Source organism: Typopeltis vanoorti, chromosome 5 (genome assembly GCF_054136105.1).
Source record: "Typopeltis vanoorti isolate ZY-2024b chromosome 5, IOZ_Tvanoo_1.0, whole genome shotgun sequence".
NCBI classification, from domain to species: Eukaryota; Metazoa; Arthropoda; class Arachnida; order Uropygi; family Thelyphonidae; genus Typopeltis; species Typopeltis vanoorti.
The window spans coordinates 95,713,205-95,738,370 of NC_143553.1; the positions used below are offsets into that span (position 1 = coordinate 95,713,205).

General features: G+C 34.7%; 1 protein-coding gene across 6 annotated transcripts in view; it reads left to right on the forward strand.

The window, feature by feature from the left end:
- Window positions 1-25,166, forward strand: part of Mtmr6 (Myotubularin related protein 6) — a 401,631-nt gene that overhangs the window by 179,281 nt on the left and 197,184 nt on the right. For all 6 annotated transcript variants that reach the window (XR_016548365.1, XR_016548364.1, XR_016548366.1 and 3 more), the window contains one exon: window positions 7,568-7,700. Coding sequence is in view for 3 of the 6 variants with exons in the window: in XM_090393272.1 (XP_090249398.1) it covers window positions 7,568-7,700 (133 nt within the window). In the remaining 3 variants the exon portion in view is untranslated. The remainder of the gene's footprint in view (window positions 1-7,567; window positions 7,701-25,166) is intronic.

Here is a 25,166-nt window from a genome sequence, read left to right on the forward strand (position 1 = left end):
TAAGTTTCAATCTCTCTGATGCACACATTGCCTCTGTTCAATACTGGTGCACTCATGACAGCACGTAGTCAATTTTTATTTGGAACTCAAGCTTGCATTACTGTTTTCAAAATGTACTACTGTCTTTTGTACTAGTACTGTTAATGCAATTTTTAAGTCTCTGTTATTTTTTGTATATTTCTTTGATTGTGATACCTGAAGAAGTTGATCCATTCAACAAACTAGTAAACTAGTAGTATCTTTTTAAATAAATCATTTTAAACTTTTTAAATAAACCAAATATACAGATTTTTTTTATTGTTTGGGGTTGAAAATACGTTCAGTTGTCTTTATTAGCTACATATAAATGTGATTATGACTGGAGGATAGGTTAATTAAAATTTCATGTATAATGATTATCTGATTTAGTAGAGTTGAATATGTGTTTGTTTATAAATAGATAAAGAAAATTAAAAATTAATAAAAAAATAGGACGAGACATCATATTGGTATGTTTAGGAAGATGACAACAAAATATATTGTGTAATAACTAAAATAATTTAATTATTGTTTCGTACATTTGCCAAAGACAAATTGGCATCATCAGGGGGAAAATACACAAGTGTAATATATTTGGTGCTGATGATCTGAGTGTGAGCATTTCCCAGATAAAAGGCAGTTTTATGTATTCAGATTTACTGAGTTTAGGATAGTTTTACAATATAGAAGGAGATTCAAGGGAACCTTTCATATTCATATTTGCTTCTGAATAGCAAGATGGTGTTATTTAGGCAAATTTTGTAAAGGGTATTCAAATCACAATCAATCTTAAGTCATGAATGCCCATAGTTGTGGTACTCAGGTGGATGTATCTGTGTGTGTGTGTGTGTGTGTGTGTGTGTGTGTGTGTGTGTGTGTGTGTGTGTGTGTGTGTGTGTGTGTGTGTGGAGATGTTTCCTGTAGAAAATGAGGCCAAGGATCCATCAGGTAGATGTGTAATTAAGGTATCCAGTAAGGGTAAACTGTTATTGTTTTCTTTTTCTGGTTTGAATTGGATGTGTCAGGGCCATATAGCCAAAATAAGAATACATTATGTACATAGTGTAACCATATATATAGACAGATTTGTGTGGGACAAAGTTTAAAGCTTTTTCTTCAAATGTCTTCATAAAGAAGTTAGGTTAACCATCAGAGTTGAAATCAAAGAGCCCATGGCTGTACTTTCTGTTTGTAGAATTTTCCTTGCTAAACAAGATAGACCAAGTTCGTGTCATGGTGAGCTGAAATCCTGCTGATATAATGGGAGGAAATTCATCTTGGGTTTAAGTAAAGCTGTCTTTAAGTGAAGAAAGAGACTATGCTATGTCAAAATTTATCACTAAGTAATGAAATTTCTCATTCTCCACAGTAATGGAACATGAGGATATTTTTATATTTAAAATAGTGTTTCATGTATCAACAGGTGTTACTAGTATTCTGAGAGAGCATTTTGCCTAAGTGCTTTGCTGATTTGTAGTTGAATCACTACCATACACATTATGCTCATTGGCACATTTTGTTTGTAAATTTTGGACAGCCATATGTATAAACTGAGGAGGGGATTATATGGTTTTAACATTATCTACAACCTCTACAGGGCAGAAGGTGATGTTTTGGAGAGAACCTTATGAATAGTTTTGATCTTGAGTTCAATTAGAAGAACTATGGAACATTGCACTCTTTGATTGGAAATGAACCTAGTTTGATTCTCATAATCTTTATACAGACTTTTTCAATTAAATGTCAGTAGCTATGGAGGTAGCAAAGTTTTCCTCTTGGAAACTTGGATTTTTCATTGAGTATGCAGGCAAATCAGCCAGAGTGCTGTACACACAATTTACAGACAAAAAATATTATTAGAAGATAGTAAATGGTGTTGTGTGTAGATGAAGCATTAAGTGCAGGCAGCAGGTTGTGTGGAGTAGAGTGCCCTTCCATGATGAGACCTTAGACTCCTTGGAGGTGTCACATAATAATATAATAATAAGAATCTTAGTAGGATCAGATAGATGACACATAAGGACAGGAATAGTCTTATGAACTTAATGAGAGAAAAGACAACAGGTGTCTGATACAATTTCATGTTCTAACATGAAATTATAAGAGTTAGCAATAATGGGGACTTGAAAAAATAACAGATTAATTTAGAGGAAGGTTGTTGATAGGTAGCTAGAACAAATGGATATTTAATTTTATTGTGTGTGTGTGTGTGTGTATATATATATGTTAAAGATACCAAGAAATGTTATACTTGGTTTTAATCTTGGTTTTTAATTTTGTACATATACTTGGTTATACATATGTAAATAAATATGTAATAAATAAATATAAATATATGTACATAAATGTGTGTGTGTATGTACACACAATTTCCATCTGAACTCTAACTCTCTCTGTCTCTCTCTCTCTATATATATACACACACACATTTCTTTTCTTTTTTTTTATGTGATTTCCCATCTATGGAAGGTTATGTGATTCTGTAGTACATTAGTACTCTGTGTGAGAGTAAGGATTTTTATTATTATTATTTTTTGTACTTTTTATTTATTTCTTACATAATCTGGAAATCCTGGAGATCAAGCATGAAACTGTTTTGAGCGATCTCAGACCTCCAATAAGTGGAGTGGAAGTCTCCCACTGCTTGTTATTTAATTTCATGGAGAGGATTCTTTAAGTTAACACAAGGAATAAGTAATGCCATACATTTCAGCCTGAATATTATAGGCCATCATCAGAGTCGACAGTAGTTTATTACAAAGTAGAATGCGAACAGTGGATTGATTTAAAAAAAAGTAAGAGCCATGTGATGTTATATGTAATGCAGTGGGAATATTGCAAAATCAATCATTCATTAGCCATTCAAAAAAACATTGATGTTGATTACAAAGACTTTCCCATATCTTAGATAGAGAGAAGCAGTCATTCCAATTTAAGTTTGGATGATGAAGTAAGACCTCCACTTTAAACAAGCATTCAAATTTATACTGACATCGATGAGGTAAGTGTGTTTCAGACTACAGGATATTGTGCTTTGTATCTATTCTGTGTTGTGCCAAGCCAGATTTCTCAGATTTACTGTTACTAATATAAGATCTGTGTATTCTCTTTTTTATTGAGCATCCAGTTTGTCCAAATAAGAATGATGACAGTCACAAGGAACTTGGCCACTGTTCATGATGACCTGTAATGTTCAGACTGAAATATATGACCTTAAATAAATAAATACTATTACTTATTCCTTGTGTTTTTCATATTGATTTAAAGAAAAGTCTCCCACTGAATGGTGAGATTTAAAGCTGTATCCTGTTGGTTGGAAAATGGGTTATTTAACTACTTCATCACTCAAGCTAGCATTTATGTTGAATATTTATTGTGTTGAGCTAATTAATTCAGTAACATTAATTTTGTTGAACTGCTATAGTATCCTGTAATATCCTGTTATAGTACCCTTGAGGATGTGTTTCAAGGAATGATGATGAGATGTTTTTATTAAAATATAAAATTACAGCTCTAATAGCCACCAGAAGATGCAGTGCATTATACTTTAAGTCTTCATAGATGTTTATCACTTCTCTTACATTGATTCGATAGGATTTCATTATGAGCACTTAATGGCTATTATTTTATTTACTAAATACAGTTGACTCTCACTATAACAAGATATATAAATTTCTAACAAACTCGTTCACTCTAACAAACTAACAAAAAGTTGGAAGTTTCCAAAAATGTGAAATCGATTTTCATATGTTTTGTTTCCCTTTTAATGAATCAGTGCAATGAAACTCTCTTCCAGTCATCTGGTATATGGTCTTCTGAATAAGGTTCATTCCATAGACCTGCTATCATCTTGGTCACTCACCTCTGGATCCTCTCCACCTCCTCAACCGTCAAGAAGAAACCCTGACGCCCATATCTGGGCACAGTAGTCGAGTTGAGGTATTTTCAAGGCTCGGTAAATAGGTACAATAACTTGCTTGTCTCTGCTCGTCAAAGTATTTTTCAACAACCAAGTGAGTTGATGAGCTGATTTAGCCACTTTTGCAATGTGCCCCCTAAACTTCATATCCCTATCCACCAACACTCCCAAGTCCCTGGCCTCATCAATATCATGGACTACAGTTCCACCAATGTGGTATACTGCTGCTAATCTTTTCACCCCAAAATGCATAACCTTACATTTCGTCACATTAAATTGACATCCATTCTCCTTAGCCCAGAACTCCAATCCATCCATGTCTTCCTGCAAGATTTGACATCTTCTGCATTCACTATTCCCCTATCTAATTTTGCATCATCAGCGAACAAATGAACTGTTCCTCTTAGATCCTTCCCTATATCGTTAATGAACAAATTAAACAGTAGTGTTCCAAGAACAGAACCCTGCGGCACACCACTAGTCACAGACCGTCTTTTGGACTCTACTCCTGAATAAACTACTCTCTGATATCTCTCCATCAACCACTCACCTATCCATCTCACCAACCCTATATCCATTCCCACATGTTGTAGTTTATGGATTAGAATTCCATGTGGTCTCCTGTCAAATGCCTTAGCCAGGTCCAGAAGTATCACTGTAAACTCATTACCCTTATCCAGTTCAGCCATCACTGTGTTATAAAACTTGAGCAAGTTACTGAAGCATGATCTACCCTTCACAAAGCCATGCTGTCCCCTGTACAGTATCTCATTATAATCAATCCATTCCTGTATTTTTTCCCTTGACTACTTTCTCCAAGACCTTGACAACGACTCCTGATATGCTGATCGGTCGGTAATTTGCCACCATAGTCTTGGATCCTCCTTTATGCAGTTGAACTATTTTCCCCTCTTTCCATACCTTCAGGACTAAACCAGACCCAAGACTCAGATTAAACAACATAGTCAAGGGCACTGATAATTCTTTAGCCGCTTCACGTAAGACCCGTGCCGGTATACCATCCAGTCCCACAGATGTATTCACATTAAGGTTCTGTAATAGACTATTCACCTCCACTTCATTCATCACAATTCCCATATAAACTAATGTTTCTTTCATTTTTTCAATGTCACCACCTGGATGATATACTCTTGCAAAGTGCTCGCTCAGTAATTCCACTATATCGACTGATTCAGTGACCTCCTTACCATCGTCATTCCTTAAAATCATTCTGCCATGTAATGTTTTTTTTTGCTTGCAGCATATTGAAAGAACTGTTTGGGATTCTCTTTAGCTTGCATAACTAGTTTCCTTTCATAATCCGCTTTTGCTTTTTTTACCACACTTGTTACCCTTCTGACCTGCGCTTTATACCGTTTGTGTGCCTGCAGGTCACCTTTCTCTTTAAATTCCCTCCACAGTTGTTTCTTTTTTTGAAGCTCAAGCTTAATGGTGTTATTCATCTATTTAACCCCTACTTGTTTTACTATTCGGACCCTAGGTATACAATCAGCCATAACCTCCTGTAAATTCTCCTTGACTACTTCCCATGCTCTATCGACATCCAGCCCTTGCAGTTTTACATACCATGGCACTGATCCAAGCAATCTCCTAAGCTTGTCATACTTGCCAGCACGGTAATTCCACCCTATACCCTTTCTTAATCGAAAATTCCACACCTTTAGCCACCTCCCAGGACCTTATGATCACTCTCACCAATAGGTGGCAACATGGTCATATTCATTACAGTCAAATTCTCAGATGCTATTACCAGGTCAAGCACTCTCAAACCCCTAGTATTTTCATATACATGCTGTCTCAGATAGTTATCCCTTAATAATTGAATAAAATCCATTTCCTTCCTCACATGCGTCCTCTCCTCCTTCCAATCAGTGTTACTATAGTTGAAATCCCCCATAATAATTACCCTCCTTCCACTCATTGCTTCTATTTGCTTATGCATACTATCTCCACCATCTATTCCATCACCTGGTCTATAGCAACACCCAACTATATATTTTGTTCTGCCAGTCTCAATCTTACACCAAATAGCCCTCAAATGAACTCTTTTCACTATCCTGCAATACAACTTCAATTCTCCTTGGCTGCAGTTCATCAGCTATCATCAATAACACTCCTTCCCCCATTTTATTCTCTCTGTCCCTCCTAAACACACTGTAACCTACACATTCTAACACCCACTAACTATATCATCTTCTGTCAGCCATGTTTCACTAATGCCAATAACCTGTGGCCAGGAAGAGCCAATCAAGGCCAAAAATTCTTCCTTCTTGTTCCTAATACTCCTGGCATTAGTATACATGAAATGCAGAGGTCTCTTTGTCCCACCCCTATCTTGATGCGTTATTCTAACTATCCCATTCTGGTTTCTTGTCCTTAGTACTGGCTCGGGTACATTATATACATTCTTACTCTCAACTGTCTCACTGATGTCTGCATATCCCCCCCCCCTCCTTGGTAGTTCTAGTTTCCCTGGTTCTGCACATCCATTTTCACTTCATTCAGCAACACTTTTTCCAGTCTCCGCACATCAAATCCATTCAAATGCAGGCCATCCATCTTGTATAAATCCTTTCGTCCATCATACTCATTTCACACATCCACAAATTCCACACCACACCGTCTGCATAACCTGTGCATAAAGTCATTTGCAATTATGGCCCTCCTTCTAAACTCCTCTCTGTCATACTGTGGCAACAGACTTACCATTCTAACTCTGTCACTCTTTTCTTTCGCTGCCTTTAACAATACTTTAAAGTCCTCTATCAATGGACTTTAAAGTATCCTTACATGTTATGTAAGGATACTTTTTAAAGTCATGGTATCCTTATTTTTGCCTCTATACTTGCCAACAACTACATCACATATTTCGATGGCTGTTTCATTGGGTGTTTTCCTCTGATTCTGATAATTTAAGTTTTGTTTTGTCTACAAACTCTCACTTTTCCCCAATCACTTATGTTCGTAGAGAAAAGTGAAATATTCTCAAAGTGGGATATTTGAAACTACAGTTCACATTTGAAAGCTGTTCAACTTTAATTCTTTACATAACAATTTCACCTCTCTCATTCTTTAGTATGCATTTTCCTTTCAGTAAGATTCATTTTTTTGCTCATAATAACTGCATGGCAAATGCATTTCCTATTTCAGATCTGAACACTTTTATCCTAGACAAAGTTGAACATTTCGCTATCAACATTGATGTCATTAATAAAATTTTTCTTGTTTCAAATGTGTTCTTCCATTTGAAGTTCTGAACATTTTAATATTAGAACACGGTTTTAATAATGATTTCCTCTGTGTCTTGAGTAGAAATCTTTTTTATTTTCTTACTTGTTTTTTATTATTTATTATTATTTATTATTAACTATTATTATATTTATATTTATTATTATTATTATTATTTTATTTCTGTCACGTTTGCTTCACAAAGTAAACTCCAGCAGTAGTTGTTTCATCATATCAATGTGGAATGAAGACATCGATATATTTGAGAAAAGTGAAATTGTTATGTACCACCACTGACTTAATCTATAAAAGCTTTTGGTTTATGCATTGCTAGCTAATTTAGATATTATGTGATATCATTACTTTTTTTCTCCTTCCCAGATTAATGCAATAGCCAATAAGGCAACAGGAAAAGGATATGAAAATGAAAACTTTTATGAAAATATAAAATTCCAATTCTTTGGTATTGAGAATATCCATGTAATGAGAAACAGTTTGATGAAACTCATTGATAGTAAGTATGAAAATCCTATTTAATTGCTTACTTGGTTTTAATTTTTAATATTAAATGTTTGATATATTTAGCTATTGTTAGTAATGTATGACAGTAGATATTATGTATAGTTTTGTGAATACATTTTGTTCTGGTCTTGTAACAAAATGATGAACTGTAACAAATTGCTCAAAAATCCTTCCAGAGCCTGAGAGTGCAATTCTCGTTTTAACGAGAATTGCATTCTCAGGTTTTAAAAAAAAGAGTACAAAAGTTTTAAAAAAAAAAGTACAAAAATTAGAAGTACATAGATAACCTTTGTACTTTTTTTTTTAAAACTTACTATTCCTAACACCTTTTTTTTTTTTTTTTTGAACCTTGTTATAGATCCAGGATTAAGCTGTTATATTTGTATACAAATGCTGCAAGTATCAGAAACAAGGGAAATGAAATGGCTGCATTGATTGAGTTCATTCGTCCAAAAATTGTTGGAATAAGTGAAACATTACTGGATGAGGATGACATCCTGACAGGAATAGAGATGGACAGATATGATGTATTTTGCAAAAATAGAAAGCGTAATGTTGATAATATTACTATTCATGATAGAAAAGTAGTTATGTTCAAACAATGTAGAGATGCAAGGGGGGGGGGGAATAGTTGAATGGGTTTTGAGGCATTATGTATGAGTTAGAGTGAATAGAATGAAATACTTCATTGAATGTTGAGATAGACCTGGTAATATGAAGGATAGTGACCAGGAAATGTATAAGCAGAATAGTCAAGCAAATGGGAGAAGGGTGATCATTATGGATAATTTTAATTACAGCAATATGGATCAGGATGACATAATAGCAACCAGAAGTAAAGAAAATTAGTTAAGTTTTTGAGGGACAGCTTCCTCAGGCAGTATGTAACAGGGGCATCCGAGGATTTGATCTGTTTCTGACTGTTTCTCCATTCATTTGCAATTCATCAGCTATTAATTACACACTTAATCATCTATCAGACTGTACCAAATCTCGCTCTCTGTTCACATTTGCATCACATTGGGCTGTCAAAAACAAAAAAATAAATTTTTGGTTTTTGGCTTCCCACTTCTGGGGTCATTGTTCACTTCTCGCCCACCTTTGAATTTTTTATGGCTCAAACACTCAAAGACACTTGACTTTTTCAGAGCATCCACACCATATGCCACTTTCAACAGCTCCAATATTTCATTAGCAGTTTTTTCACACAAAATTTGATGTTAACACGCTGCTTGAAATTTTGATCACACATTTTTATGCCAAAGTTTACACACAGATCTGTATTGTTTTAGCAATAGTCAACATGCAAATGGCTCTATTGGCTTGAGTATCTATCTACGTTACTATGTTACAACAGGTATTAGTTAAAACATGTACAAAGATGATTACTCACGTGACTCCAACCAAATCACCACACGTGCAACACTATGTGGCCATTCCGAGAATTAAATTGTCACACTTCGTATATATCCATGTACATTTACATTTTTTAAAAAATTTTTAACACTTTATGTCGCAGATAAATTACATACATATACTCAGATAATAATAACAATAAAAAGCAATAACAATCAAGGAAAAGAAGGAGTAGCCATAGTATTCAACACAAAATATGAGGCTAATCTTCTTGAATGACAGGCAGTCTCAAGTAGAGTGATGTGGGCAAATATGAGAATGGGGAACTGGACAATGAGACTAATTTGTGCCTATGGTCCCACAGACGGTTCTACTAAGGTAGAAGTGGGGGAATTTTTTGAGGCTTTAGAAAAAGCAACTGACACAATGAAAAAGGAAAAGTTGGTGCTTGTTGGGAGATCTAAATAGCAGAGTAGGAAATGATTGTGAGACATACAAAAATATTTTGGGAAAATTTGGAGAAAAGAGCAAAGCTAATAATAATGGCAAATACCTGTTGGATTTCTGCTCAGGACATGGACTGGTTATTACTAACACCATGTTCCAACATAAAAATGTGCACAAATTCACATGGAGAGAAGAGGCTAGGAATAAGAAAAGTCTCATTGACTATGTTATTGTCTATAGTGATGTTTTTTCCCTGGTGCTGGACACCAGAGTGTACAGAGGATTTGAAATTGGAAGTGATCACTACTTAGTCTTGAGCAGGATAAAATTGACTTTCATATTGAAAAGAATGACATGTAAGAAAGTTTTAAAATGAATAAAAGTTGAGTAGCTCTCAGACAATGTGAACTGTAGACTAAAATACAAAGCTTATTGAAGAAAAAATGAAAGAGTTTGAGAAAAGGAACCAAACCTTGTAGATTCAGTGGCAAACTTTGAAGAAAACCCTGATTGATTCAGCCAGACAGGCATGAGGTGAGGTTGTCTGCAAGGATAGAAAAATCAGAACTCCATGGTTGACACAGGAAGTTAAAGAGGAAGTGAAGGAAAAGAAGAAAGCATATCAAAAGTTCCTGGAAAATAAGACAGCTCACGCTCTTAGAGAATACAGAGGCAAATGTAAGAAAGCTAAACACTGTAAAACTAGCTAAATAAAAGTCATGGGAGGACTTTGGCATGAACATAGAAAATAAATATCAAGATGGTGGCAAAATATTCTGGAGGTTGTTGAAGAAGCTTAGGAATGGAGGAAAGAATGCTGTAAAAGGAGTTAGAGATGATAAAGGTGACATGAAAATGGGAGAAAAAGATATCCTTGAAGTATGGAGTAATTACTTCAAAAAATTGCTAAATGAAACAAGCAGTGATAGCACAGTGGTAAAAAACACTCAACAGTCATGCAGTCATGAATACATATCCATACTTGAAGTAGAAAAAGCCATCAAAGGCTTGATATGTGGAAAGGCAGCAGGAGTAGATGATATTCGACCAGAAATGCTGACGTATGGTGGTATAAGAGTATTACAGTGGCTGCACTGCATAGTTCATAAGGCCTGGACAGAGAGATGAATTCCCGATGATTGGAGTAGAGCTCTCATAGTACCCATATATAAAAAGGGAAATAAAACTGAATGTGAGAATTACAGAGGTATTTCCCTACTGAGTAAGATTTATGCTATTAGTATACTTGAGAAACGTTTGAGAAGAATTGTGGAAGAAAAGTTTGAAGAACAAGCTGGATTCAGGCCAAATAGAGGCTGTCAGGATCAGATCTTCACTTTACCATAAATAGTTGAGAAATCATGGGAATATAACAAAGATATGTATTTAATTTTTGTCGATCTGGAAAAGGCATATGACAAGGTACCAAGAGAGAAGCTATTCAATATGCTATAGTCATTGCAAAATTATATCACGCTATACTTAGTCTTTATTTGAGTTGTAAGTCAGCAATTAGAATTGAAGGAAGTACAGGGAGATGGTTTAATGTTAACTCTGGTGTGAGACAAGGCTGTACATTATCCCCTCTGTTATTCATTATCTATATGGATCACATTATGAAGGAAAGTGGTATTAAACATGATATCAGAATTGGAGATGTTAATGTCAGCTCTTTCCTTTATGCGGACAATGCTATACTTCTAAATAAATCTGCTACAAGTTTGCAAGATTCCCTGTCTAAATTGAATAACTGTTGTAATAGATATGGTATGCAGGTCAGCAATAAAAAGACAATGAAAATAAGTAGAATTGTTGAAAATGTTAACTGTGTTATGAACGGAGAGCCTGTGGAACAAGTAAAGCATTTCAGCTACTTAGGCATGATTTTTAGTGAAGATGGTAAATTAAATATGGAAATAAACAACGGAATCAACAAAGCTGGTTTGGTAGGAAGTCGATTAAATAAATTCATATGGAATAAGGGAGAAATTAGTTGGAACACTAAATTAGCTATATACAAGACAGTGTTCAAACCAGTTTTAACTTATGGATATCTGAGAGCTGAGTCAAAAGTAAAACACTTGACCAAAGACTACAGATATGAGAGTCCTGAGAAAGATTAGAGGCGTGAACAGATGGCATCAATGGCAATATCATATTAAAAATGAGGATATTAGGAAAGAACTTGACATTGTCAGTATCCAGGAATGCGTTAGCAGAGCTAATCTCAGGTGGTATGGTCACTTAAACAGAATGGGCGAGAAAAGATTAGCAAAACAAGTGTTCTCTGCCAGGTTGGCAGGAAAATGACCCAGAGGAAGACCAAGATATAGGTGGATTGATATGGTACAAAGTGCCTTAGAAGATAGAAATATAAGATCTGATAATGTTGAGTCTTAACAAGTAACAGACTGATTTGGAGGAAAATTGTAGATAGGAAGTTAGTAATGGTGTAAATTTTTCATGTAGTACTATCATATCCTGTCCCTTGAGGGTGCACATGTCAGGAAATTGATGATGATAAATAACAACAACAACAACAATAATAATTTTTTTAAAATTACAATTCAAATTTTATATATCCTATTTCACACAAACATATTATTAGATATTTTTTTTAATAATAATAATAATGTTTTAATGTTATATAGTAATATTATCATCATCATCATCAAATTCCTGCCATGTACCCTCAAGTGGTGTACAGTATATGATAGTACTACATGAAAAAAATTACATCATTACTAACTTCCTATCTACAATATTCCTCCAAATCAGTCTGTTACTTGTCAAAACTCCAACATTATCAGATCTTATATTTCTATCATCTAAGGCACTTTGTACCATATCAATCCACCTATATCTGTCTTCCTCTGGGTTGTTTTGCTGCCAACTTGGCAGAGAACACTTGTTTTGCCAATCTTTCTTCGCATATTCTGTTTAAATGACCATACCACGCTGAGACAAGCTCTGCTAACGCATTCCTGGATGCTGATAATGTCAAGTTCTTTCCCAATATGCTCGTTTTTAATATGATATTGCCATTGATGCCATCTGTTCATGCCTATAATCTTTCTCAGGACTCTCATATCTGTGGTCTCTAGTCTTTGATCAAGTGTTTTACTTCTGACCCAGCTCTCAGATCCATAAGTTAAAACTGGTTTGAACACTTTGTATACAGCTAATTTAGTGTTCCGCCTAATTTCTCTCTTATTCCATATGATTCAGTTGACTTCCTACCATAAAAGCTTTGTTGATTCTGTTGTCTATTTCTATATTTAATTTACCATCTTCACTAAAAATCGTGCTAAAGTAGCTGAAATGTTTTACTTGTTCCACAGGTTCTCCATTCACAACACAGTTGACATTTTCAATGATTCTGCCTATTTTCATTGTGTTTGTCTTTTTAATGCTGACCTCCATACCATATCTGTTACAACAGTTATTCAATTTTGTCAGAGAATCTTGCAGACTTGTAGCAGAAGTATAACATCATCCGCGTAAAGCAAAGAGCTGACATTAACATCTCCAATTTTGATATCATGTTTAATACCACTTTCCTTCATAATATGATCCATATAGATTATGAATAACAGAGGGGATAATGTATATTTAACATTAAACCATCTTCCTGTACTTCCTTCAATTCTAACTGCTGACTTACAACTCAAATAAACACTAAGTATTGCTTGATATAATGCCCCATTGACACCATATAACTGTAGCGTATTGAATAGCTTCTCTCTTGGCACCTTGTCATATGCCTTTTCCAAATTGACTAAACTTAAATACAGATATTTGTTATATTCCCATGCTTTCTCGACTATTTGTCGTAAAGTGAAGATCTGATCCTGAGAACTTCTATTTTTTCCTGAATCCAGCTCGTTCTTCACCGAGCTTTTCTTCCACAATTCTTCTCAACCGATTCTGAAGTATACTTGCATAGATCTTGCCAGGAACACTCCGTAGGGAAATACCTCTGTAATTCTCACATTCAGTTTTATTTCCCTCTTTTATATATGGGTACTATGAGAGCTCTACTCCAATCATTGGGAATTCATCCCTTTGTCCAGGCTTTCTGAACTATACAGTGCAGCCACTGTAAGACTCTTATACCACCATATTTCAGCATTTCTGGTCGAATATCATCTACTCCTGCTGCCTTTCCACATTTCAAGCCTTTGATGGCTTTTTCTACTTCAAGTATGGATATGTATTCGTGACTGCATGCCTGGTCAGTGTTTTTTACCACTGTGCTGTAATCACTGCTTGTTTCATTTAGCAGTTTTTCAAAGTAATTACTCCATACTTCAAGGATATCTTTTTCTCCCGTTTTCTTGTCACCTTTATCATCTCTAATTCCTTTTACAGCACTCTTTCCTCCATTCCTAAGCTTCTTCAACAACCTCCAGAATATTTTGCCATCTTCTTGATATTTATTTTCTATATTCTTGCCAAAGGCCTCCCATGACTTTTGTTTTGCTAGTTTTACACACTGTTTAGCATTCTTGGATTTGTCTCTGTATTGTTTAAGATTATAATCTGACTTATTTTCCAGGAACTTTTGTTATGCTTTCTTCTTTTCCTTCACTGCCTCTTTAACTTCCTGTGTCCATCATGGAGTTCTAATTTTTCTATCCTCACAGACAACTTCACCACATGCCTCTCTAGCTGAATCAATCAGGGCTTTCTTCAACGCTCGCCACTGAATTTCCAAGGTTTGATTCCTGTTCTCAAACTCTTTCATTTTTTCTTCAATAATCTTTGCGTATTTTAGTCTACAGTTCACATCTGAGAGCTGCTCAACTTTTATTCACTTTAAAACTTTCTTACATGTTTTTCTTTTCAATATGAAATTCAATTTTATCCTGCTCAAGACTAAATAGTGATCACTTCCAATTTCAAATCCTCTGTACGCTCTGGTGTCCTGCACCAGGGAGAAAACGTCACTATCAACAATTACATAGTCAATGAGACTTTTCTTATTCCTTGCCTCTTCTCTCTATGTGAATTTGTGAACATTTTTATGTTGAGGCATGGTGTTAGTAATAACCAGTCCATGTTCTGAGCAGAAATCCAACAGATATTTGCCATTATTATTAGCTTTGCTCTTTTCTCCAAATTTTCCCAAAATATTTTTGTATGTCTGACAATCATTTCCTACTCTGCTATTTAGATCTCCCAACAAGCACCAACTTTTCCTTTTTCATTGTGTCAGTTGCTTTTTCTAAAGCCTCAAAAAAATTCCTCCACTTCTACCTTAGTAGAACCTTCTGTAGGACCATAGGCACAAATAAGTCTTATTGTCCAGTTCCCCATTCTCATATTTGCCCACATTACTCTACTTGAGACTGACTGCCATTCAAGAAGATTAGCCTCGTATTTTGTGTTGAATACTATGGCTACTCCTACTTTTCCTTGATTGTCATTGCTTGAATATAAAATTTTGTATTTATTGCTTAGAAAGATCTCACCAGTTTTTGTCTTTTTTGTTTCAGTCACTGCTATAATGTCGATCTGGTACTTATCTAATTCCTCAGCTATCTCCATTTCTTTGTCATTCAGGCTTCTTATGTTGATAGTACCGATCTTTAACTCTGGTGATGTTGAGTTGGGGTGTGTTTTCAGATTTGTTCCAGTAGTTGACTTTTTGCTATTCGCCCTGGTTCCCTGACAAAAACAATGGGAGCCTTGTTTAACTGGGCGACGCCCCAGCCAGCATGAAATTTTGTAATGTTGTACCAATATTTTTTATTTTGATTTAACCAATAAGAATACAATTTGTTCAGCTAAATCCCAAATTTCCAGCCCATCCTCGTTCGTTCAGTATCCAAGTAGATACTCAACAGGGTGCACCACGAGAAGGTGAGGATTGGACATTAGGTCAGAAGGCCTGGTCGGTTCTCTGCATTTTTTTAAAGGCTATGTGGAGGTCGTCTCTCAATTATGCAGCTTTGACCTTAAACACCCCTATAGTCATATTATCATATTATATTTTAGTATGTTACATCATGATATTAATATATTATTACATTTTACATTGTAATATTATGAGGATTAGTTGATAATACAATTACATATATTTTATATCCATATACATTCACTTTGCATATACCTATACATTTCGTGTACATTATAATATGCATATACATATAGTAAGTATAATAACCTTACAGTATATTTAATATTTATATTATTCACATCTTTTGAAGCCAATGTTTGGCTTATATGGAGATGTATTAGGTTCCATTCGCTTACTAATATTTTTTTGTATGTGGCTACTTTAATATCAGGCATTGTTATTGCCAGGTGTTGAGTATAAGAACTATAAAGTTCTCTTTAGGGCAGCATATGAAGTTAGGTTCTTTTTGTTGTATGGAAGCTTATTTAATAAGTCTGGTATATAGAATTGATGGGTTGCTTTTCCATATGGATTTTTATAATTACTTGTAATGTATGTTATATGCGGCTGTCTGATTTGATATGAAATTGTTATTATTTTTTGATATCTTCTGGAAAAATGGTATTTTAGCATGATAGTGTAATGGCTAAGATTTTTTTATAGTTAGCAGTCGATATGTGTTGATGGATGGAAAAGGGAGTACTATCTAGGTGCTCCTGAGCTGTTGTTGTCATCAGCCTGTTTTGTAATGAGTTTAATTTATCCATTAAGTATTGCGATGCAGAACCATAGTGATATTCCATATCTCAATATAGACTCACCTAGGGATTTATAGATGATTTTTTTCTAGTATTTGGAGGTAATGTGTGTCTTGTAACACATTTAATACAATAATATGGCAGTATTTTGTGTATATAGTTAATATGTGCTCCATTTCATATTGTAATCAAATATTTAGGCCTAAGTATTTGATGTTTGTAACTTCCTGGATTGTAGGGAAAGGATAGGTTTTAGTTTTCTTAGACAATGCGGGATATGACATTTCAGTGATATGCATGCGAGATCTGTAGTTATCCGAGGGTTTCTCGGATAGCTATATGATGAGGTGAGAATTTATTACTGTTTATCACAGTAGAATTGCACATGAACCAGTCAGTGAATTATGTTGAAGTCTGCTTGTAAATGTTGTAAGCCTGTTGATGGGTCTTTGTGTATGGATATGAGTAGTGTCTTATCTGTGTACTGATAGATGTCACTGTATAGTTTTAGTTTGGATAGATTATTTACAAATATATTGAAAAGGCATGGCAGTAGAATTTCCCCTGAGGAATGCCACAGTTAATCTCGGTTCTGTTATTGTATTTTGTGTTATTGTGGTTCTGTTCTGTTTTACAGAAAGTCGTCAAACCATTTGTGGAGTTTTCCTCTTATGCCTACTGCTTCGAGTTTTTTAAAAGAATTGTGTGCTCTATGGTGTTGAAAGTCTTAGAGAAGTCAAGAGTTACTGCAAATACAAAGTAGTTTTTGTCCAGAGATGAGTTGATTATGTCACAGTCATCTGATAAGATATTGGTTCCTTTATTTTTACGAAATCCATATTGAGTGTTGGATATTATATTGAATTTCTGAGATATGGTTATTTTTTCATTAACTATTCTTTCCATGATTTTTTCTGTTACTGACAGCAAGGATATAGGCCTGTAATTGTTAACTTCACCGGGTTTTCCTTTTTTATATAATGGAGTTATTACTGCTGTTTTTAGGTCTAGTGGTATTTTGCACTTCTGGAAAATTAGCTTTATTAATTTAAATATAACTGGCCATAAGTTGGTGATGTGCATTTTGATATTGGTTATATCTGATCAAATGTAGATCATGTTTTAAGGTGGATTTTTGAGATAAGCATATCTGAGTCTTTTTGTATTATCTGGGGGAACCAAAGAGTCTTATTTTGTGTTTGGATAGTATACTACTACTAATAATAATAATTGAGAAGGTGCATATGGTTAATGCTGGGTGTTTTTCAGTTAATTTATATTAATAATTTGTAGTGTGGTATATGGGATTGTCATAAGATTGATTGGAAGTATCCTAGGATTTCTGATCTGTGATTCTTTCCTGGGTTTTGTGAGTTTGAAATGGTGCCTTGCTAATCTTATACAAAATGTGTGCTAATGAAATCATGACATCAGAGTAAATCTGTAATTAGCAAGCTATTATTACTGTCTTAAGGTACTTTTTTTTTGAGTAGTTTTGTATTTTTGCAACTTAGAAATTTCTGGCTTTGAACTTAAGGCAGAATTAATATGAATTAATTCTGTAAATAATTAATTATAATAATTATTAATAGAATGAGATCATTGATTAATCATTATTAATAATGATTAATTATTAATGGTAATTAATTAATAAGAAGTTAATATGAGGCAGAATTGTCACCTTCAACAGGTGAAAAAAACAGAAGCCTCAGAGAAGGTTTCTTTACAACTCTAATCTTGACAGGCAATATCAAGAATCATAGAACAAGACCCACCAGAGTGCTTTCATGATATTAGTGAGAGGAGGCAGTTCATTAGAAGTGAAAGAAGGCCAAAGTTATCAACAAATCCACTCAGCATCATCAAGCTGATGATTGACACAATCGACATAAGAAGCATAGAAAAGAAATGGAATTAACAGAAGAATTAGATAAGTACAAGATTGACATTATAGGTGTTACTGAACCAAAGAAAACCCAAACAAATGAGATGAAAGATCTTTCTAAGCAACAAGTACAATATGTTATTTAGGCAATAATGATCAATGAAAAGAAGGATTAGCTATTGTATTTAACACTCAACATGAAGATAATTTTGGCAGGCAATATCAAGCACAGTGATGTGGCCATATTCTCAGAATGGAGAACTGGACAATGGTACTTATTTTGCCTATAGTTCTAGAGAAGGTCCTAGTAAGAAAAAAAAAAATTTGAGGAATTAGAGAAGGCAGCTGACACCATGAAAAGGAAAAATTGGTCCTTGTTGGAGATGATTACCACACATATAGAAATGTTTTGGGAAAATTTGGAGAAAGGGCATAACTAATATTAGTGATATAACTAATAATAATGGTAAGTACGTGCTGTATTTTTGTTCAGGACATGGATTAGCTATTACTAATTACATAATGTTCTAACATAAAAATGTGCACAAATTCATTTAGAGGGAATATGCAAGAAATAAGAAAAAGTGTCATTAACTATGTTATTCTTGATAGCGATGTTTTCCAACTGGTTCAGGATACAATAGTATATAGATAGTATTTGAAATTAGAAGTGATCACTATTTAGTTTTGAGCAAGATAAAATTGAATTTCATACTGATAACCGAGTTTGTAAGAAAGTTTTAAAATGAATCAAAGTTGAGGCAGCTTTCAGATGTGAACTCTAGACTAAAGTACTCAAATATTATAAAAGAAAAATTGACTGATTCAGCCAGAGAGAGAGAGAAGCTGTTATGAGGTTGTCTGCAAGGATAGAAAAATCAGAACTCCATAGTGGACTCAGAAAGTTATAGAGCCAGTCAAGGAAAATAAGAAAGCATATCGAAAGTTCCTAGCAAGTAAGTCAGCTTGTGCCCTTGCAGAATATAGAGAAAAATGTAAGAAAGCAAAGTAATTTGTGAAACTAGCTAAAGATAAGTCATGAGAAGACTGGTAAGAACATAATAGACAGTAAATATCAGGAAGGTGGCAAAATATTCTGGAAGCTATTGAAAAAGCTTAGAAATGAAGGAAAGAGTACTCTAAAAGGAATCAGACGATAAAGGTGACATGAAAACTGAAGATAAAGATAATCTAGATGTCTGGAGTAATTACTTTGAAAGATTGCTAAATGAAACAAGCAGTGACATCATGGTGGTAGAAAACACTCAGCAGGAATGATCAGGAAGACATATCAATACTTGAAGTAGATAAAGCCACCACAAAACCTGAAATGTGGAAAAGCATCCAGTGTAGAGATTTTTGACAAGACATGCTCAAATATGGAGTTATAAAAGTTTACAGTGAATATGCTGCATAATTCAGAAGGGATGGTCAGAGGGTCACATTCCAGATTGTAGTGGAGCTCATAGTACCTGTCTATAAAAAAGGAAATAAACCTAATTGTGAGAATCTTTATGCAGATAGAAGTCTGCAGGACTTCCTGACTAAATTGATTAACTTCTGTAATAAATTTTGCATGAAAATCAGCAATAAAAAGACAAAGACAATGGAAATATTCAGAAACATTGAAGACATGAACTACTTTTTGAATGGCCTTTAGAACAAGTAAAACATTTTAGCAATTAGTCACAATTTTTAGTGAAGGTGGCAAATTAAATATGGAAATAGACAACAGAATTAAGAAAGCTGATATTGTGGGAAGTCAACTAAATAAATGTATATGGAATAAGACAGTCAAACCACTAAACTAGATGTATACAAGATGATTTTCAAACCACTGGATCTGAGAACTGGGTTAGAAATAAAATAGACTAGATACCACAGATATGAGAGTTCTAAAAAAAAAGATTTGGAGAATGGACAGATTGCATCAATGGCAGTGGCATATTAAAAATGAAGATATTAGGAAAGAAATTGGTATTGTTAGCATTTAGGAATCTGTTAGCAGAGCTAATCTTATGTGGTGTATTCACTTGAACAGAAGGAGAGGAAAGGAGAGGAAAACAAGTGTTCTTTTCCAGGATGGCAGGAAAGACCTAGAGGAAGACCAAAATCTAGATGGATTGATATAGTGAGATGTGTCTTAGAAGATAGAAATATAAGCTCTAATAATATTGGTGTGTTGACAGATAACAGATTAATTTGGAACAAAATTATCTATAGGAATTATTATTATTAGTAGTAGTATCTGTAGTAAAGCATCATGTCTACACAGAAAAGAATCAAAGCCTGGGTAGTCTCAATATGCCTGGAACGTTGGTGTCAGGGTGATATAGCAGCCCTGTGGTATTGTCAGTCCGTGACTTCTATAAAGAAACTCAACGCAGAAATTGCTTGAATGTTGCTACTTGGAATGTAAGAGGATTGAATAAATGTGGGAAATTGGCTAATGTGATGAGAAAGAGAGATGGAAAAATTGAATATTAGTATACCATAAGTGAAACTTTTTGGAAAGGATCATCAGATTTTGAGTCAAAACTTCCAAATGGTAAGATATATAAAATATATACGTCAGGTGATGAAATATCAAGAAGAGGCATAGCATTTATTGTAGAGAAGAAAACTAATAAAAACATTATCCATATAATCAAAAAATCAGATAGAGTAATGGCAATTCTAGTGAAATCTAAACCTAGAGATATGCTGATCATCCAAATATATGCTCCTACAGAACAGAATGAGGAAGCAGAAATAGATATCATGTATGATAAAATAGAATGGTGTATAAAAGAAGTCGGAGGCAAAAAAGATCAAGTTATTTGTTCTATGGGTGTTTGGAATGCAAAAGTTGGATCAGAGAGAACATCTACACACGTGGGTCCATTTGGACTAGGAATTCAGAATGAGAGAGAGGACAAAAGCTGATTGATTTCTGTAACAAGCACAATCTCATCATAACTAACACTTATTTTGAGCAAAAACCAACAGCAAGATACACATGGGAAAGTCTGGATGGAAGATACAAAAATCAATTAGACTATATTGTAGTCAGTAAACGTTACTTCAATTGAAGACGGTGATCAACTCAAAGGTGATGCCAAGTGCTGACTATGGATCTGATCATAGACTGGTCTTAATGAAGATGAATATTCGCCTGAGAACACTAAAATTTAAAAGAAGTCAACCCCTAAAATGGGATCTGCAAATGGTACAAAATCCGATTATAAAATCAAAATTTAACGAAAATATTTCAGAACTGCTGTCTGCACAGTTGCAAAACGAAAATGAACCCTCGCAGCTATCATAACATCTGCTAAAAACCACATCAATAAACAAGAAGAAAGAAAGAAAAACTAAAACTGGAACTAAAAATACTAATAGAAAGATCACTTGAAAGAAATAGGAACATTTACATATGCTTCATAGACTTTAGAAGGCTTTTGACCAGGTAAAACATAATAAAATGTTCAATATATTAGATAAATTAGACATAGAAGATCATGTACTTAAGATTATAAAAATGATTTACATCAAACAGAAAATGCAGCTGTTTAACTCTGAGACTTCTGAAGTGAAAATAAAAAGAGAAGTTAGACAAGGTTGTATCCTTTCACCAAATCTATTTAATATCTATAGTGAGACAGTGATGAAAAAGACTGAAAAACAAAAAACAGGAATTAGTATCACTGGTATAAAATACAACAATCTTAGATATGCTGATGATACCATTCTAATAGCAGAAAACAGAAACAAATTAATTACTGCAGCTACTAATTGAAGAAGGTAAAGAATTTGGATTAGATATTAATGCAAAAAAAACAAATTTATGAAAATCTCAAAAGAAAGTAGATCCAAGCCAGAAATATTCATAAACTATATGAAAATTGAACATACAACAGAATACAAATATTTAGGCACCTACTTTACTGCAGATGGAAAGCAAGATAAAGAAATATAAATAAGAACAGCCATAGCTAAAGATGCATTCTGAAAAAATAAAGATCTGCTCAGAAGTTCTGTGAGTATCGAGACAAAGAAAAGAATGATAAGAACATTAGTGTGGCCAATTTTCACATATGGAAGTGAGACCTGGGTATTAAAGAAGAGAGTAAGGCAACAGATAATGGCCTTTGAAATGTGGTGCTATAGGCAAGCTCTGAAAATCCCATGAACAGGACATGTGACAAATACAGATGTCCAAACATAGAGAATGAGAACACAGAGATCTTTATTACAGGAAATGATCCAGAGAAAGATGAGATTGGCAGGACATGTACTGAGAGGTTCAGCAGGACAGAGGATATTAACAGTTTTAGAAGGAAAAATTATGGGAAAAGGATCAAGAGGCAAAAAACGATGGACATGGCCTGAAGATATAAGATCACGGACAGGATCACATGGCTATGCAGAAACAAAAAGGAAAGCCACCAACAGAGAGAACTGGAAGGACATGGTTCTGCACCCTCTCACTGAGGAAGCTACATGAAGAAGAAGAAGTAGATCTGACCTCCATGTAGTCAAATAACTCATTGCATGAGGTCTATACTCTCTCATGCCAAAAGATCATTCAGCCACGAACTTGAACTCATTCACACTTTCTTCACTTACCACACTTAGTGACTTTCCTCTTGGAATAATTATATATACAACTTGCTGATTCCTGTCTGACAGCCAATCAGCTATCCTACTTCCTAGCCTGTTATTTACTTCTATCTGTTTCAATTTAGCTAGCTTATCATGTTACAATCTGTCAAAGGCCTTTGAAAAATCCAAGGACACCATCATATATACGTCTCCTTTATCAAGTGAATTTGTCTCCTTGTTGTAATACATAAGCAGATTGCTGAAACATGACTCCCCCCCCCCCAACAAACTCATAATGACCATTATAAAGAATACTGCTATTATCAATCCACTTCTGAATCCTAGTTCTCACCAACTTTTTAATACCTTAACAAATACCATGCAAAGAAAACCTGCTTCTCACACTATACATATATAACTTCCATGGATGGCATCTAGTTCTTCCCTTGCTTCCATCTGCTTGATGAAATACCTTAACAACTTTAGACACACACCTCAAGACATGTGACAATATTGTGTCAAATCCTATTGCCTTATTAACATCAAGTTTACTTAATCCCTCGTATACTTCCTGCTCATTCACCATCAGTCCCTCCTCTACCATACCCTCTACACTACAGCTTCTCCTGATGTAGCATTTAAAAGGATGAAGTATTCACTGATCAGTGAATATTTCAACTATATATCCTCTGCATTGGTTATCATTTTGCCAGTGTCATCAGCTACCTATCATCATCCTCCCATAGTCATTTTTCTTTCTACTTGCCACATATTGAAACAACTCAATAGGATTTTTCTTAGCTTGATTGACTAATTTCTTCTCATACTGTACTTTTGCTGCCTTTACCAAGTTGCTTTCTGACCTGCTCTTTGTACTCTTCATGCAAATACTTATCTTTACCAACATTCATCTTGTGTTGCCCCCACAGTGCCTTCTAGATTTCACACTTTATCTCTTCATTCATCCATTTTCCTCCTACCCTTTTCACTTTTGGAAGAGACTCACACTTCGATGCTATTTAATAGCTATTGATCAATGCTCACGCAGCATCTACATTCTTCCCACTCAACTCCTCTTTTCAGGCTATAGCTTCCAGTTGTATCCTAAGCTTTCCATAATCACCATCCTTGTAGTTCCACATATTATATGTGGATGAGTTCCACATATCCCTTCTTTATAGAAGTTCTCATGTGACTGGTTGCAACCTAGGTGATTACTTCATGGTCACTCTCTCTCTAACCAGGAGAAGATTAGACACTATTCACAATCACATCCTCTAATGATGCCCTCTGTTACATACTGCCTAAGGTTGTTGACCCTTAAGAACTCAAGAAATTTGTTCTCTTTATTCCCTAATGCTAGCTCTTCATTCCAATAAATATTATAATGAAGAATACCATAATTAGCTTATTCCACTCATTCACCACTCTCCAAGTAAAAAACCTAGCTCTAACACCCTTGCTAACCACACTCTTGCCCAGCTTCCATGTATGGCCCCTAGTCCTCCTACCACCACCACCAGTCCTATTCTCAAAAATATCTTCTGAATTAATCTTATAGAAACCCTTCAGTAATTTGAATGTCTCAATCATATCACCCCTTTTCCACCTATCAACCAATTTCTGCAACCCACAAATCTTCAACCTGTTCTCATAAGGTTCATTCCATAGACCTGCTATCATCTTGGTCACTCGTCTCTGGATCCTCTTCTCCACCTCCTCCCCATCAAGAAGAAACCCTGGCGCCCATATCTGGGCACAGTAGTCTAGATGGGGCTTATCAAGGCTCGATACAGAGGAAAACCTGTTTGTCTCTGCTTGTTAAAGTATTTTTCAGCAACCAAGTGATTTGATGAGCTGATTTAGCCACTTTTGTGATGTGCCCCCTAAACTTCAACTCCCTATCCACCAAACTCCCAAATCCCTGGCCTTGGATCCAGAGACGAGTGACTAAGATGTTAGCAGGTCTATGGAATGAACCTTATGAGAACAGGTTGAAGATTTGTGAGTTGCAGAAATTGGTTGATAGTAATAATAATAATAATCTAATAATATTCTAATAATAATAATAATATAATTTGCTCACTAACCAGTCACATAACCATAATAATCAGTATATAATCAGTGCTTATGTACCAGAAGAAGTAAAGAAGAAAAAGAAAATGACACTTTTTTATAGAATTTCAGAATGTTATAGATAAAAACTAGTGAAACAGACTATTACTTGCAGGAGATTTAAATGCCAGAATAAGAAATGGGAAATTCAAAACATACATTGGTAGATTACATGATGTAATTTGTAATATAATGGATGCAGATTACTAGATTTTTTAATTTATGATAAACCACTATAATCCACTAATACCTTTAATTCTCCAAAGGAAGTAGGTGAGACCATTAAGTCCTAACTATTGGAAACTGAGGGTAGCCAACCTGCACCCATAGCCAATCATAGATAGCTGCCCCAAGATTATCAATGATTTTTAAGTGCCATCTGGGGAAGAGGGTATGTCAAAACAGCTATCA